Source organism: Wyeomyia smithii, chromosome 3 (genome assembly GCF_029784165.1).
Source record: "Wyeomyia smithii strain HCP4-BCI-WySm-NY-G18 chromosome 3, ASM2978416v1, whole genome shotgun sequence".
Taxonomy (NCBI): domain Eukaryota; kingdom Metazoa; phylum Arthropoda; class Insecta; order Diptera; family Culicidae; genus Wyeomyia; species Wyeomyia smithii.
Window position 1 is genome coordinate 41855099 of NC_073696.1, and position 17985 is coordinate 41873083.

General features: G+C 37.1%; 3 protein-coding genes and 1 long non-coding RNA gene across 5 annotated transcripts; 2 read left to right on the forward strand and 2 right to left on the reverse strand.

The window, feature by feature from the left end:
* Positions 1-1040: 1040 nt before the first annotated feature.
* On the reverse strand, positions 1041-3191 carry LOC129727967 (uncharacterized). The gene is made up of 3 exons (XR_008728604.1): positions 2124-3191; positions 1968-2067; positions 1041-1904 (listed from the first exon to the last, which is right to left on the reverse strand). It is a non-coding gene; the product is annotated as an uncharacterized LOC129727967 (long non-coding RNA).
* LOC129727964 (CKLF-like MARVEL transmembrane domain-containing protein 4) lies at positions 2276-4431 on the forward strand. Of its 2 annotated transcripts, none has more exons than XM_055686294.1 (3): positions 2276-2544; positions 3064-3505; positions 3632-4431. In XM_055686294.1, exons 2-3 carry the CDS (start codon positions 3119-3121, stop codon positions 3776-3778), a joined length of 534 nt encoding a protein of 177 aa, XP_055542269.1. In that variant the 5' UTR covers positions 2276-2544; positions 3064-3118; the 3' UTR covers positions 3779-4431. The 2 variants fall into 2 exon arrangements, with proteins under 2 accessions (XP_055542269.1, XP_055542270.1); XM_055686295.1 differs by lacking the exon at positions 2276-2544 and adding an exon at positions 2721-2896.
* Positions 4432-12286: 7855 nt separating this feature from the next.
* LOC129727965 (ER membrane protein complex subunit 5) lies at positions 12287-13118 on the forward strand. The gene is made up of 3 exons (XM_055686296.1): positions 12287-12471; positions 12532-12584; positions 12643-13118. Exons 1-3 carry the CDS (start codon positions 12396-12398, stop codon positions 12874-12876), a joined length of 363 nt encoding a protein of 120 aa, XP_055542271.1. The 5' UTR covers positions 12287-12395; the 3' UTR covers positions 12877-13118.
* LOC129727959 (T-cell activation inhibitor, mitochondrial) lies at positions 13113-15014 on the reverse strand. Its single transcript, XM_055686280.1, has 3 exons — positions 14897-15014; positions 13947-14823; positions 13113-13888 (listed from the first exon to the last, which is right to left on the reverse strand). The coding sequence occupies exons 1-3, from the start codon at positions 14998-15000 to the stop codon at positions 13289-13291; spliced, it is 1581 nt and encodes a 526-aa protein (XP_055542255.1). The 5' UTR covers positions 15001-15014; the 3' UTR covers positions 13113-13288.
* Positions 15015-17985: the final 2971 nt, after the last annotated feature.

Sequence of the window (17985 nt, forward strand, 5' to 3'; positions counted from 1 at the left end):
TGTTGTACATAAACCCACCAACACGTATACATAGTATCAGCCAGTGTAGTGGAAAACCGTGAAATGTCAATTCGACGCCGTTCGCAGCGATTGGGCTTGTGTTATTCGACTACATGGAAGATTTTACGAAAGAATCTTGGTTCAAAGCCTTACAAAATAGAGCTCGTACAAGAATTGAAGCCGAACGACTTGCCGCAGCGTGAATGGGACTTGCCGAAAATCCACTTTTCTACCGAAAAATTGTGTTCAGTGACGAAACTCATTTCTGGTTAAATGGGTATGTAAGTAAGCAAAATTGCCGCATTTGGATCGAAGAGCAACTAGAGGCAATACAAGAATCGCCAATGCACCCAGAAAAATGCACGGTTTGGTGCGGTTTACACGCTGGAGGCATCATTGGTCCGTACTTCTTCAAAGATGATCAAAATCGCAACGTTACGGTCAATGGCGCTCGCTATCGCGCGATGATTTCTGATTTTTTTTTTGCCGGAAATGGAAGAGTTGGGTCTTGTTGACATGTGGTTTCAGTAAGACGGAGCAACGTGCCACACATCGCGCGAATCAATGGATCGCGGAATGAGTTCGGTGAGCAATTCATCTCACGAAATGGACCGGTGAATTGGCCGCTTATATCATGCGATTTAACACCGCCAGATTATTTTTTGTGGGGCTACGTTAAGTTTCTCGTCTATGCGGATAAGCCAACAACAATTCCAGCCTTGGAAGACAACATTACACGCGTTATTCGCGAGATACCAGTCGAAATGCTCGAAAAAGTGACCCAAAATTGGATTTTTCGTATGGACCATTTAAAACGTAGCCGTGGCCAACATTTGAATGAAATTATCTTTGGAAAGTAAATGGCATAAACCAATTTATCGGCTCAAATAAAGATTTCATACAGTTTTGTAATTTTTATGCGTTTTTTTTAAAGGAAAACCAAATTCTTAAAAAATCACCCTTAATTAAGATGAAATTTAGATTTTATTGAAACTTTTGACTAATTTTTCAATCTCTTCATAAGACGTTATTTCGTTCTATATTACTGCTTGCTTAGTATTTTACTCTTAAATCTAATTTTCGTAATTTTTAACTTCCAACTACCTGAACATGGGCTTGCTGTTGAGTCAAACTAAATTGATGTTGAATACCAACCGAACAAAAAAAAGTTTTCTTTCAAGACATCAGTTTTAATGTAATTCCAACATCAAATCATGATGCAACAGCATCAGCGTCATCATGAATATAAATCATGATCAAATTAGTCAAGGCTCATTATGCAAATGAACTTTTTTTAAGTGCTGGATCAAGAATTACAGTCTAGGCGCTTACGTAAACCGTTTTATGACATGTGGAAAAGTTTTAATGTACAGTTAGGCGTAGTCCAACGTCAAACTGAACTGAACAGAAATTATTTCTGTTGCGATGAAGACACAAATCAAATAAATTGATAGGTCAAATAGAGGTAACTCTAAACCAGTCTATTCATGAAGCAGTATCTTAGCTTTATTAATCTTACAAAATATGTTTTGCCCATTCTTATAATTTTAAATGAATTTTGAACTATAATTCAATCTTTTCGTACGAAAGTCCTTTGAAGTCATCGCTCGAATAACAACGACTGAAAGCAAAATTCATATCTTCTAACAACATTGCATTAAAGTTTGCTGCTCTCACTGAGAAAGTACGTATACTCGGTTTCAACGATTTGTTTACAAAGCTTTGACAGCAGTTTCATCGACTTTTCTTATCACAAACACATAGCCATTGAGAGGTACTCATATTATTATTTCCAGACATCTACTTTCGCATATTCGTCCACGCCGTGTATTATGTATTTCTATACGGTGGTTATACAAACCATGAACGATGATGATATGATTGCTCAAACACTTGGCGCTCAACTGGAAATAAGTGTTTTTACAAACACAGTTTTAAAGTCTGTTGTGGTATTAGTTATAGCTTACCTCCTAATGCAAGACTTTCCTATCATTTTATCTTATGGGGGTTTTGACTGAAATCCATTCTGCTCTTATCACAGTTATCCATTAACTACCATTTAGTTTTCTGAAACACAAACAAAATTTAAATACTAATCGTACAACGAATGCGAATCTTGCAACCCAATCCAGTATAGTCCTATAAGAAACTAACTTCCCCGAAAGCTGAATTCCAACTGGGCGTGCCGTTCGCGAATACGCCTCCCAAAGATGTAAACACCCGAATCCAACCATCGGGTGTTTGCTGGTTTTGGTGTGAGCCTAGGGTAGAGTGTTACATTTTGCTCGACTTGACCACTGGCTTTCCGCCGACTGAGTGTTTGTCTCGCGTACGCGTGTCGTTCGGTCGATAGTTTTAGTAGATGTAGACACCAATCAACATTGCCACTATACTATAGTACTACACATAGGCTGGAACCGAATTTTATGCTGGAGACAACACGCATCGTATGAATTGGATAAAATCGAAAGTTTGTCTACTGTCGTGTACCTGCAACAAGTGTTCTGGTTTCCGGGGGTAATCAAGCCATTTACATCTAGTCTGGTAAGTGTTATGCAAATTACATCCGTGTACAATTAATCATAATACCACTCCCCACAATGAGATGCTTGTTTTTCTTTTCACAAAAATTTATGTTTGCTCATAAGGTTCAGATGGGTTAAAGCATAGCGGGTGGAATGTGACGATAATAGAATCACAACTCTTTTTTTCGCCTGCCTTACATGCAACAGATCAAACATTTGAGAAGATTTTGAGTCATACTTATTATTGTGCTCATGTATGCGGGGGTTGTTTCAATCACGTTGACATGAAGCTCGAGTCGTATTCTGCATAGCAGTGATGTCAACATCTTTATCGAGGACGTTCCCAATCGGACGAAAACTGTTGTAGTAATGTATGCGTAGTTTATTGATTATTTTTTCACACGTTTATTTTAAGCTCTGTTTCGAATATTTTATCAGCATCAGAAAAAAAAATCTCAACGCTTTGACAGTGGCTGCTTGCTCGGCTGTAGATGTTTTTGAAACTGACTCCCACATTTTAATTCTCTCTCACTTTTAGCCTTACAATCGTCCTAAGTACTGCGTTACAATAACGATCAAACCTCCAGTGCAACATGACAGATTACACTCAAACGGCCGCTGTCACCCAGACAACAACCGTGACTCAACCATACATCCGATATGATCCAACTTACGCCAAAACCATTCCCGGCATCATCAAGATCGTATGCATCGTGCTGAACCTGATTGGGTTTATCTGCATAGAAGTGTCCTACTTTAGCTACCACTCGCGAGGATCCTTCTTCAACACGGTGGCGATGATGGGATTCTGGTTCACAGGCATCATGCTAGTTTTCTATTTGTTTCATGTGTGCGAAAAGTTTCACAAGATTCCGTGGCTAAAAATAGAGATGTACTTCTGTGTCGCATGGGCCTTGCTCTACATGCTGGCTTCGTCACTTGCTGCCGCAACGAATGTGGAGGCGTTCTTAGCAGCTGCGGTAAGTGGGACATCTCGGTTTTGTAATAAAATTCATTCATAAATAGTTTGACTTACAATGTGTCGAAAACTTCATCTCCTATTTGGTAGGAACCCTTATATATTTAAACTTACCTTCTTTTTGCAGTTCTTCGGATACTGTGCGATGATTGCATACGGGTATGATGCATTCCTGAAGTACAAAGCCGTCAGCGCCGGTGAAATTGCTCAGGGAGACCGTGCCGTCCATGTGGCACAGCAGCAACAAACAATCTCCACCGTCACGACTTACTAGTACAGTGATAGTGACATCGACAGCATTTTTGGCATTTTCGCGCGAACTCGTGCGAGGTATGCGTTTCTTACGAATAAGATAAAAGGTTTACAACTTTCAGTAAACAACCTCACTACCAGTCAGCAACTTGCATATAGAATAGGTGTTAATTGTAAATTATTTCGTTTGGTTATTGTTACTGCGCTAATTGATTTCTACGAGGTTCATGAAATTTAACTACTCAAAATTTTGATAATCTGAATCTCTGAGTATTATCTGAAGATTTCTTGTTGCGACTAGTACTATAGATATTGAAACATCAGATTGCGTCCTTCGTTTTCGAATAATTTATCTTTTGTACAGTCAGTTTTTCAAACGTCGTAAAATGGATCAACAGTACATGCTTTATTCGTGTAATTCGTGGTCTAAACAGTGTAACTTTTTTACATACTAACTACAACTCCACCGTTGGAAGCGCCTAAAATGTATATCAGAGTATAAAAGTAGCCCTACTGGCAATCAGATCACCAAATATATGTATTTTAAACACACTTGCCGATTTAGGGCACGGTTTTTGAGAATATGAATACATCACTAAAATGCAAATAATAATTAAACAAACTGTGCATCGAATAGGAGAGCTTGAAACACAATAAATAAAATTAAACAAATAATGTAATTTCTTTTATTCACAGAGAATAATATGTAAGGATATTCATCAACTAAATATTACTCGTACGAAAGGATCAATTAAACGTACCTATTTGTGAATAGTATTCTCCCGAATGAGTCAAACTAGTGGCATTCGAACAAGGATAAAAATGCAAATTTTCGATATTTTCGTACGATTCCAGTTTCCGTTCGAATCAATTCAAATGTTCGGAAAAGCTTTTTCCGCAGGCAAAATTTTTACACCGATTGGAATATATTTTACTTTTGCCACAGATAACAGACATCCAAGCTAATTTTGCTTCATATGTAAAAAGACGCAACGGTTTTTTAGCATGGGATCATTCAAATAATACATAACGCGCTCAGGGGTGGGGGGGTATTCAGCGAAGCGTTATATTGCGTGTGGCAAACATGCAAAATTGCGTTACACGATGGTGGGTGGGTATTGAAAATTACCAAATTCCGCGTTTTATGTAATATTTGAATGGTTCCATGTCGCAATACGCAGTATGGTGGCACTAAGAACACTTAGTGGTCAATGATTCGATAAAATCGATAGTTTTCCAGCTCTTATCGATATTGATGCAATCAGAAGCTTTGCCGTTTTTTAATGTTAGAAATTTTGAGCACTCGTAATTTGTACACACCCCTATGGCATCGCGCCATGTTTCAAGGGCTAACATCTCAAATTATGTGTAAACGAGACAGCATATCACCGCCTCTTTTCATACATCTCTATCTTACTGCTGACAGCGGGCACAAATTCATTTGAGCCCAGGACATGTGGTTATTGCAGCTAGCTGGCATCCCGCCATGTTTCGAGGACTAACATCTCAGCGTGTGTGTAAACGAGATAGCATATCACCGCAACTTTTCATACGCATAACATAGCATCTGTCAATGGGGCCCGCAAATTGCGGATCCGCAGTGATGTTAGCTCCTAACGAAGCAAAGCAAATAAGATACACGCTCGTCAATAATAATAACTCATGAACTGAGCAACTCTGACTCAGTTTAGAACGATGTTCGTAGACGTCAAAAAATGAGTAGAAGTCCTTTTTGATTTGAGTAACTTTGACTCATTTTTTGGGTTCCCTTCATATAACTTCTTTCTGAGTAACATCGCATATAACGACGTCCATTTTGAAAGATGATTACGATGTGCTTTAGTTTGTGACATATGTTTTTTAATTGTGTGCGCCTCAGAAGGCATTATAACTGTTTACTTTTATTACAAGGTAATTATCGATGAACATGTGATGTCGTTTATTGGCCGTGGCGGATTTCTAGCCAGTAATGAAACTGAACTGTACCCAAAAAATGAGTAATGTCGTACTCAAATTTTGAGTAATAATGACTCATTTTAAAGACGCCTAGTGTTACTCAGTTTTGAGTATTTGTGGAGTTACTCAATTTAAGAGTTGTTCCATTTTTTACGAAAATGCGTCAAATGTTACTCATTTTAGAGTTATTATTCACGAGCGTGTAGAGATGCCAGCTAGCTGGGTTATTGTCATTCACTGTTACTCGGTATAGGGATGCAAGGCTCGTTTGTACATAATCGACAATTTTATTCAATCAGTTTCGCCTAGCAATACTCAGAGGGAGAGATATGCGGGGAGAATGTTGTGAGCCAAACGGACCTATCAAAATCCGAGCCAAACGAACAAAAGAGGTAACACGTTGAGAGGTATTGCAATCATGTACAATAAAGGATATATTTATCTTCACACGTTTTTCATGTTCTGTTCGGTTTATTCGCGTTGAAAAAAAATTTGAAGGCTGTTCGCACTTATATGAACTTTGTAATATGTAAATATTTCCTTCCTTCTTTTTTGGACGCAAAAACCTAACAAATATCAGCAACACCGTCATCGCGAATTGCTAAACAATGAGTTGAGAATACACTAGGTCGCTTTTTACGCGTTTTTTACGCGGGTTTTTTTACGCGGATTCCGGAATGTACGCGATTTTTGATGTGGGACTACTGTTTACTATACTGAGATGCATTCTGTGAAACTGAACTGAAACTGGCAAATGTTGCGTCAGATTTCAAACGTTAATAACAGTATAACCACATGATGGATAACAATAACCAATATGTTGTTGGATAGATAAAATGTATAACAATTTTGTAATATGCTAGTTATCACTCTCATTTCACTGCTAAGCGGTAAAATTGATAAAAAGTTTCAAGGGCAAACTTACGCGAACAATGAACCAATTACATGCAAGCATTCCTAGCACAGACGACGTGAATGGACACCAAGCGTTCCCTGTGATATTCTCTGCATCAATATCGAAAAAAATTGACAGAGACCCAATAGGTCAATTTATTTTTGCTTCCATGAGCTCAGACTAATAAGATGTCTCGAACGTAAAAGTTTTCCAAAAAGTTTGAAACAATCCCCATCCTTGAACAATTTCCTAAATCTGCTGTCAGAACGTAATAAAAACTGATGTCTTGAAAGAAAACATGCTGGTAAAAGCAACAGTACCGGTGGAGCAGAAAGCCGCAGGTCTCTCGGCGTCTATGATTGCAGCGGTACACTTCCATTCGAACTGCAGCGCGGTACTATTCGTATTGCAGTGGTACACTTCTGTTCGTACATTTTTATTCATGTGCAATCGAGGAAAAACTTCAAATATGATTACCATAAATTACTCAACAAGAATTGTACATTTTTGCAACGGTTATAAGTTATATTATATTATATTTTATATTCGAAATTCACTAAATAATCGTGACCGGATAGTATCGAAAGATTGAAATCCCAAATATACAAATTTATAGAAGAGTAAGAGCCGGTGAATGCTTGTGAATTTTTGGTCCAATTACTAAGATTCATTCCGAATTTTTTTTTACATTTTAAAATTGTTAGATGCTATTTTATTTTTTTAAACTTTTCCATAATAAACGTTTATTAACTGTCTTCGTAATACAGCGAATGTAATTGTATGCAAATGAAAAAAAATTTCAAGCAAAAGACAAACATGGAATTGTTGACTGCTACGATTTTTGGCTGAAACTCGTTGATAATTTTGTTTAACATATCTTTTTATGTTTGCCAATTAATGGACTTTCGTAGGAGCTCCCATATTATTTTGAAAGTAAGATCCATATTACAAATTTGATTTAACCAGAGTTAAATAAGACAAAACCATTCATTATTATAACGTTAGTATTATTGGATTTTGTTTTTGAGGATATAGAGTTAATTTTGACTTTGACGCATTACGAGAAATTCTTGGTGCTTCTTCAACAAGAACGATAAGCTTGTGCTTTGTCATATACATGTTGTTTGCACAAAAAATTCTGCAGGCATAATATCGCCAAATATAAACGAAATTTTTTCGAGTGTTTTTTTTTCTCACTTGTTTTCCGTCGGTCTAGTTCCGCCACTGTTGTGGCCAATCACCGACGCCCAGGGAGGCGACTCCACACCCAGGACCCTAACTCACGACCCGTTTTATTAACGGACCGGCGCCAACGGCTTTACTTCCTCATGCGATGGAAGGCGTGATCCCAGAGATTTTACGCCTCAGAAAATCTCCCGGTGTCGACTAGGATTGAATCTAGACCAGTTGGGTTGGTTGTGAGTGGATCACGCCACCTCACAACCATCGACACCTATGTCGGCGGTGGGATTCGAACCCAGGCGTCGAGTGTGGTTGGCGGAGACGTTACCAACCACACTAGGCCCCCGCTCTTTTTCGAGTGTTGTTGAATATATTTCTAAAAACAGACTACACTGTAAATAAATGGCACGATTACTTCAAGTGTTTTTGCACTTGACTCAATTCGTCAAATCGCACTGTAAATTGAAGTGATTTAGTGTTAATTTCACAATGATTAACACTTTTCAACGAAATGATCTTGCGTTGAAAACTATTCAATGATCACCATCATATTATAATGAATATCTCTTGTATTTGCACCACTGTTTAAATCGATTGAATTACAGCTGCAATTCCAATTGACAAACGTCAAAAACATAAAACGAAACAAACATAGTGACGGTGACAAAAAGCACAAGCAGCACATTTTCCCCACAAAATAACAATTTGTTTGAAAGTAAGTTTTATTGAATCTTTGATATTAAAATAACAATAAAACAATACTTTTACAGATCCTGAAATCGATTGCACCGACACGGTGACAGAGATCATTTTGTATTTAAATTGAAAATCTAAAATAAAATAAAATTGAAAAATATAAAATAAACAGAAATCTTTTGAATTTATTGTGATTAGCTGATAAGATCCAAATGACCGACATTCCGTAGCTCGAACATAGGCATATCAAAAAAGATGAACATAACAACAGAAAATCAAGTGATTTGCTGTTGATTTCATCGTTTTTTGCATTAATATGTTTCAAAAGATTTTCCTTTTACTTTGAAATGTTAGGCAAGTAGTGCGAGTCCAACAGCAAATCACTTCAGTTTTACGTGATTTTTTTTCACAGTGTAGTTCTAAAAATACGGAAGGGTGAAAATAAAAGTACGTAAGTTACCGAGCAAACACATTATGGGTATTCATGTCGAGCTCGTAAACAAATACCCAGCCGTAAAAATACTCACCTCCATTGACAAGTAATGGAAGATACACAGTTTACGGCTGGGTATTTGTATACGAGCTTGATGTGAAGACCCCTATTGATTCTGTCTGTGGTATATTTTGGAACAAAAAATCACCTTATAACAGTGTTTAGTCCCACGTCACCATTTCATACAACCCTAGGGCTGTATACCTTGTAGTATTTTATGCGGATTCCGGAATTTACGCGGTTTTTACGCTGATTCCGGAATTTACGCGGTATTTTTTTTTTTGCGCGGATTTCGATTTCCCTTCACTCGGGATGCAGAATGAACGCTGTTTTTTACGCAAATTCCGGAATTCACACGGTTCTTTTACGCGGTTTTTTTTCCGCGGATTCCGGAGTTTACGCGTTTTTTTACGCGGATTCCGGAATTTACGCGGTTTTTTACGCGTTTTTTTACGCGGCACGTATCCCCCGTGTAAAAAGCGACTTAAGTGTACTCCAAAATAGATTTATCACAATGATATTAACCTAGGACTGGACGTGATAAGAGAAACCAAAAATCACCCAAAGTTCTGTCAAAGTGGAAGTCCTCTCTGATTGGTTGATTTTATTTAGCGCACTGTTAAATTTTATTATTAGTCGGTACGGTTGGCCGTGCTGCGAAAACTATCGATATTTTTTGTTTACACTGTTTTTGCTCACCAAGTGAATGAACAGCGTTTGGTTCAACAATTTTTCCAAACTTTTCCATACACTGGACTGTGTAATGTCTATAAAAATCAACATTCGAAGTATTATTCATGTTTTTGAAACTACGTATTATTAACAAGAGCAGATTCATTTCATGAAAAGCAACAGAAATCCGAAATGAGTTGAAATTATGAATCCAGCTTTCCACGAGCGGTAATGGCGAACAGTGCACGCAGCCCATTTTGACGTTTTCTGTAGGTCGGAAAATAGAAGCCACTTGTCACGTCTTGTCCTAGATCCTAACTAGTGGTTCACAAACTTTATGTATGGTCAACAAAATAATGATCAATTATGGTGAATGTATATAAAATTAAATATATAACACCTTCACGGTTTTTGTGATGCCCTTTATTATTCCCCAAGACTTCCATCGTCGCCATGAATTATACGAGTCGAATGAAAAAGTTAGTTCACGTTGCGCTTTGAGAAGAGATCTGGCACCTCTGAAATGTGAAATCTAGGACAGAACGTGACAAGAGAAACCAAAAATCATCCAAAATTCTGTCAAAGTGAAAGCCTTCTCTGATTGATCGATTTCATTTAGCAAACTGTTAAATTTTATCACTAGAAGGTACGGTTGGCCGTGCTGCAAAGACTATCAACAATTTTCCCTACACTGTTTTTGCCTAGGTTTCTGCTTACCAAGTAGATGGGCTGCGTTTTTCGTACACCGTACTAAGTAATATATTTATAAATCAATTGTAAAAACCAACATTAGAGATATCAATCATGCCTTTGGAACTACGCATGATGAACAACTGCAGGTTCATGTCATGAAATGCAGGTGAAATCCGAAATGAGTCGAAATCATGACTAGTTCAAATAAATTTAAAATGCATCTTCAAATCAATTCATGATTCAATGAGGAATCAATATCAAATGAAATAATTATAATTGTAATCCAGTACTCCGCTAGATATTAATATTTTATTTTTTAAATATTTTTGGAAACACTAGCAAAAATCAAAATGTCAGTAAATCTGTATTTTGCCAGATTTCTGTTTGCGTGCCAGACAAACAGATAAACTAGTGATGGGAAATATCGAGCAAAATCGTTAACGATAACATCGATAGTTTCCAATGTTTTATCGATATTATCGATGAATTATCGATAGTTTTTGCAGGGGTTGCTAGGTCGCAAAAGCAAGGATAATGTCTGTTCACTTGTGAATTTTACCGAAGTCTATTCGGCCAGTAGAGAATTGGGAACAATAATTGGCTATTTTGAATAACTACTATGTAATATTTTGCAAGTGCAAGAAATAATTCGCATGCTTTGTGCCACCTGAACTGCCGCCTGCGACTTATCGATAATTATCGTTAGCGCTAAAAATTAACGATATTATCGATATGAAGCAATTATCGATATTAACGATAAATATCGATAACATTCCCATCACTAAGATAAACCTCAGAATGTGTCAGAGTTCATTCGCATCGTCTCAAAAAAGGTCATCATTGCGTGATCATTGCGGTCGTGGCTGGCCTTCACGCTCGGCCATTTCTACCCTAAATTGAGTAAGTTTTGACTCAATTTTGTTTAAAGTGGATCTACCATAAACAGAGTAACCATGTAGTTACTCATTTTTGAGTAGCATGGATTAATGTCAAAAGCTGAGTACTACTTACTAATTTCAAATACAGCATGAATTAGCCAAACTGAGTAACTGTTACTCAGTTTCGTTACTTTGACGTTCCTACGCGGAAGAAAACAATCAGAATTTCGGAAATTAAAATTTGAAAACAACATAAGAAAAATTGTTAAAATGTTATAGATTTATTTCCTATCAAGTTACCTAATTATTAATATTTTATATTATTTCCGTATCTTCCGAATTGCTTCGCGTAAAAAAGCTACAATTACGTGTCCGATGTTTTTATGCACTTATTCTTCGCGTTTCGTTCCCTCACTTCTGCAGCACACATTTATTTGACTTGTGGCTCATATATCAAAGAGCGGATTGTTATTTTACTGTAAACTATTCGCTTCAGTACTTTCAAAACTAAATCCATGTACTAATGAGCGAAACAAACAGGGAACTGTTTGCCGAATGCCTCGCTTTTGTTTACAGCAAACTGATATAAAATGAACGGTTACCCAAAAGTGAGTGAAACAAAAAAAAAGCGAAAAATGAGTGAAAGTTACTCAGTATCGTTAATCAATGTTACTCTTTTTTTCACATCTTGAATCAAAATACAAAAGTGAATACTTTCTCACCAATTTAAAGTTAAATTGAAAGAGCGTGTTGGTCTACCTACACCCGGCGAGAGCAAAAAAATCTGCATTTTATCCGAAAATGAGGGCCAGATTTTTGCCAAACTTTTTATTTTCGTTTTGTCAGATTTTATTCAAAGCCCTGTACATGAGGGCAATTTTAAACGAAAAGAAGTATAATTATAGAAGCCACATGTCACGTCCTGTCCTAGAGTATTCCTAGTTTCGCCCTAATCACGAAGTAGTCCGGATACAACGATTTGTAAAAAGATTAAAATTAGAGACTACAAACTGGCAACTATGTATATCGATTTGAATGACAGCAGAAATATCGACCAAAACATTTGACAATCACATTTTTCGTCGAGAAAAAAAAGCATAAGGAAACTTCAGCTCGTAGTTCTCGTAGATTTTTAATTCCTATTACTTGCAATTGCTCTTGAAGCAATAAAAATATGGCATTTCTGAATAAGATTGTCCTTTTCATTGGTTTTGTGTCACTACTGCATGCAGCATATTCAGCTGCTCAGCGTAAGTTCTTTGGAAAGTCAATTGATATCTGATTTAAAACATTTTATTTTGAACCCATAGATCGTGCTTACTTGCGAATTACTGACCAGGAATTTACCAACCTGCCAATCGATGTACGCTGTCGACCGAAGTACCCTAAAAGCATAGAACTAATTTTTATTTCAATTTCAGATCATTTTTCAAGCCATTCTCAGCTTGTTTCTTATAATCTATAACATTCTGCAAGTGGTGGGTGATTTTAAGGAAATTCGAGCCGCGGTCGACTTGCAGGTCAAATCCTGGGAAACGTTAGGAAACATTCCATCGTTTTATACGTTTAATCACAGGGGTAAAGCTCTAGCTCCCTTCTATGAGCAACCGAATCCTTGTGCAATCGATCGTTCCGATCTGAGCGCAAATAATTAGCATGGCTCGTTTCCGGTATCCGAATATAGTATGTGAAGTGACAAAAGAGCACATCAGTTTATTGTGTATTCGATCGATGATGCTGTGGGGTTTCTTTCATCATATTTTTAGATTTTGAATGGAAAAATTAGTATCCCAGTTTTTGGAAATGGCATAGTTGAAACGCTGCTTATATTTCGAATTTATGTCGAGAAAAACTAAACGATACCAATTGTCTTTACAATAAAGGCGTGTGATTTAAACTCAACTTTTTTTTATTTACAGTTAGTTATTGTCTCGGACATTTATAATGTGAATAATCTCTCTAAGGTCGTCTAATTGAAAGCACGTTTAATTTGACTGAAATTATGGAACATAAGTCCTGTAGGAGTTCCGTTCAAATGTCCCTGAAAACTGACAGTAGAAAGCTTGGCTACTTCCAGTTCCATGGTATACAAACTGTTCCGTCTGTTAGTACCGAATAGTAGGTGGTAATGTTGAGATGGATATCGTTCAGCTCTAATCCATCGGTAGCAATAAGTTTTTCCAGACATTCGATCATCCGATCAGGTGTCACGGAATCATCCTTATCAAGCGAAAACAGTTGAAACTGTTTAACGCAGCGCGTGTGCAAATCTCGTTCGACGTGCTTCTGCCTATCATACGATTGCTGCTTTTGAAGAGATTCTTCCAGGTGGTTTGTCAGAAAATCGACTAGAAGCGTTCCGGGACAAGTAGCCGGCACGATTAGCTGTCCAGTTGGACTAACCATCAGAGGACCTGCCTCAGATTCCACGACTATTTCAAACTTCGACAAATCCGTTGGCCAGTTCTTTGGATATTTATATTTGCCCAAGTAGTCCAATAGACTAGTGGTTATCTTGCGTAAGTGTGATGCGTACGACATTGCTTGTGCCTTGGGCATAAATTTGCGTCGTCCTATTCGTATATTGCGAAGCACCTGCGACAGAGCATACTCATACGCGGGAAGCTTCCGCAGGTAGGCATCATGTTTTTCAATATTTTGTATGAGCTAGAAAGAATCAAAAATGGTTTAATAGAATAAGATCAAAGCTTAACAGTAGGCTCACATCTAGCCAATTTCTTTGAACATCTCCCGTAAAAAGCATTACGTGTCCATCCAAGCTGACACCAGTGAAGGGCGCAAAAACCACGATTCTACCCTTCAGCTCTTTCATAGCTCCTGGATGCAAATTCGCCAGACGCTCCAAGCTCTTCAGACAACCCCTGAAATGTTCAACATTCCAGCCACAATCGTAATCAATATTTTGAACTTGCAACAGGTCTATAACCGATTCTCTTAGCTTTTCAACTTCATCTTTCAGTTCTTGCAGAGCCCTCGTCCGGACATTTGCCGTAACCATGTGCTTCTGTAACCAGAATTTGAGCGATTCGTTTTCCTTAGCTTTCTTAATTCTATACTGAAACACATCAAATTCGCTTTCGAAGGGTGAATCTTCTTGCTGATCGGAATCGTTTTCCGATCGTTTACGATAAACGAAGGACTCATTGTAGACACCGGTGTCCGAATTTGACCTTGATCTTTGACTTTTGTCACTACTACTCGTGCTCGACGGCATTTTATCCAGATAATCCGTTGGTAATTTACAAGATTCTAAAATTTTTCGCAGGAATATTCTGGGATCGACAGTCCTCTCTAGCGGAACTTTGACCAGATTAAATGTCCCCCGTTGCTCGGTAGCATTCGATACGCGTACGTAGAAGGGTAACACTTTGGGTGTCGAGGTAAGTATACGCCTCTGATTGAGTAAGGACTCTAGGTGTGCGCTTAGCTGCTTAAGCGAATCCTCGTTCACTTGTCGCTGCTGTGGGTAACGTCCGAATAGATCTGGATGTACTGCAAAATAGAATGGTCGCAGAGCCGTGGCGACTTCGGAAGAACTTATCATGCGATAGATGATGCTGCTGTAACTGTTGCTTGGTATGCTGAAACAAATCATTGTAGAAGGCAGAATCATTACAGATACTTTTTATAGAATCATAGGTGTGATTTAAATACCATTTTTTAAGATATATATTCATTATTCGTCGTATTGCGTATGTTTTCGATCTTATCCTTATCACGTACTGTGGTAAGACCTTTAGACCAAGCAAAATTAACATATGTAAACAAATGTTTGACGTTCGCTGAAAAAACGATCTATTTTTTTCTATTGTCTACACGGTGAAAAATATTACGTGCTTTTCGTGTTTTTGTATTTGACTCGATTTTTTATGGTCAACCTACAAATTGCAGCCCCGCATACCGTCATTCTGGAGAAGTATCATCAATGATAGTCATAGGACTATGACCTAAACTACACACTTAGATATTATCACCGAGCACGATAAAATAAATACCGAGATTTCAACAGCTCGGTAATAAGCCAAAACACCGAGATTCTGTAAAAGCAAAAAATCTAAAACCTGTCAAACCTTGAAGAGGTTCACGGTAATGTTTTACCGAGATACTCGCAAATTTCAACTGTCAACTTGTTACGAGAACTTCGGTAAAATTTACTGAGGTACGTATTTAGCGATATTTTTTTCAGTAACCCAGAATATGATCAAAACCAAGATCAAAACAGGAAATAAAGTAACATCTATCACTCTGCAACTTCCATCCTGCGAAGTGAGTTGATAACCTACAAACTTGAGTAAATAAAGAATTAATCGTTTTCAAATATTCTTTGCAGTAAAAAACAAGATCTGAGAAAAACTAGCGTATACTCACTCAATATTTTAGGTAATCTAAACATTGCAGATGTCTCCATATAATCAACCGTAAAACCTACTCTTTTTCTTTCTACACCAAAACACAAAAAACTGTTAGTGAAGCACTTGTTATTTTGACAGTTCAGTTTTTCGGAATCTCGGTAAGAGATTTTTTGTTCGACGATGTTTCGGTTAAAGGCTCCGAAACTCGATATTTTAGTTTACTGAATTCGGAAGTTTTCGGTATTACGGTTTGTTTTCGGTTAAGCGAATTTACGGTATTCCGATAAACATGTTCGGTTTCCGATTTCTCAGTATTTTTTTTTTACCGAACAACGGTAAACTAAAATGTTTTTAAGTAGCTCGGTATTTTACTCCACGCAAAAAACACAATGCAGTTAGGGGTAAACAGGGTAAGACCGCCCTGCGGGGTAAGACCGCCCACCGTAGTTTTACTACCAAGTTATAAAATAATTGAAAAAATTCTTTAACGTGTCTATTACAGTATAATTACATAACCTTTTGCACGTTTTTCTGTTTTGATAGTGCACGAACGGTCGCAGAAATAATCAAAAACAACCTTTCAACTGGCAACCAGTCAATGCGCTATTGTTTTGCGGCAACGGGACTTTAGGTTTTTCAGTCTAAAAATCTATTGTTTTGTTCGTGAATATACGTTTAATCGCTTGCCTGAATCTATCTTTTTGCGGAAATATCGAAGGCCGTGAGTAATCTTGTAGTTTTGACTACTTTTTCGGTCAAATATGAAAATGTACCACTGGGGGTAAAGTCGCCCACTATACAAGGGGTAAAACCGCCACGAATCCAACTGCTTGTTGTTTTACTTCAAGACCCAAATGCCTCGACACTACAAAGGGAATATTTACAGGATCAGTAAAGCAACTTCAAGCCACATAAGACATCGATGTTAATCGACCATTTTCGATTTGGTTTAAGCTTTAAGCCTTTAACCGGTTTAAGGTTTAAGCGAAAATGGTGTTAAGGAACCAAAACAATTTTAGAGCCAGGACGGTGTGTTTGATAGGTATGACGTCTCCGACAGAATTGAAAATAGTAGTTTTTTACTTTCGAAAAAATTCATTCAAATTTTTGAAAAAAACATGTTTTTGCCTGTAAAATCTACAAAAGGTAAGCTAAAATTTTATGGTTGTTGGATCATGGAGTAATAGAAATATTAATAGCTCAATTTTTGTGAAGAATTTTTTTTTACGGTTTATTTGGTGTAAAAAACATAGAAAATTGAAAATATAAATAAAAGAAATAATAATTATTAGTATTTTTCTATACATAATAAGTCTTCAAAAGAATCATACAGATAGGTTTAATGAGTTTTAATTTTTAGCTTAGAGATAGGTATATTATGAATTCAATATCTTGAAAAACCCCAATTCTGAAAAATCTATTTCTTTTGAAAACCAAAAAGGTAACCTAAACATTGATTTAAACTTGAATAATCAGAAATTAAATAAGTTAAAACTTAAAAAAAAAATTTTTTTTTCAGATTTTTCACAGAGTATAGTTTATTTAAAAAGAAAAAAAATACCATCTACAACTTTGTCAGAGACACTATACCGATAGAATCAACCGTTTCGGCCCTAAAAATATTGTTTATCCTCAAAAAATGGTAGGCGATCTTACCCCGCTGGTGGGCGGGCTTACCTCGCATGAAAAAGATCTGCACATTTTCAATGAATTTTTAAAATTTAAAAAAAAGCTGGAAAATAAACAAAAATTTATTTTTTAAATGCGGGAATTGAATAGAAGAACCTCTTAGCGAAGAAAAAATGAAATTGCAGCCGCAACTTTTTTTTCTATAAACAGTCTTACCCCGCTTACCCCTAAGTGTGTATGACGCTGTATTGGTAAAACAGTCCCCGGACAACTTCCTCATCTTGTAACGAATTTCTTTATTCCACTGTGTGCGGGCAAAACTGCCGAGGAATAATGAAACGTCATCGCCATTCAAGATGCAAGTAAGAAAGAGATGCCAGATAATTGTTTACAAACTTAGCACGTGCGGTGGTGGGCTAAAGCTGACAAATTTTACAGTGCGCTTCGGGCAGCATGGCAGCTCAAAACTGGGTCTAAATCGAGCGAATAAAGAAGGATTTTAACAGCAGTTAGTGCGCTTCCAGGTCAAAACGAGGTGCACTGGTGGAATATAATTCTTGCACCAAAGTCTTGGGGTAAGACACTGTTGATATATTGCGAAATATTCCCAATATTCAATATTACAAAGTATTTATCGTTCAATTTTTGGGCACCCCTCTCTTTATATCTTAGCTCACTGACGTAACTTATCGTATTGACAGATAAACGATAAATATCAAAATATATCAACCAATACCGAGTAATATTATCGAAATATTTTTC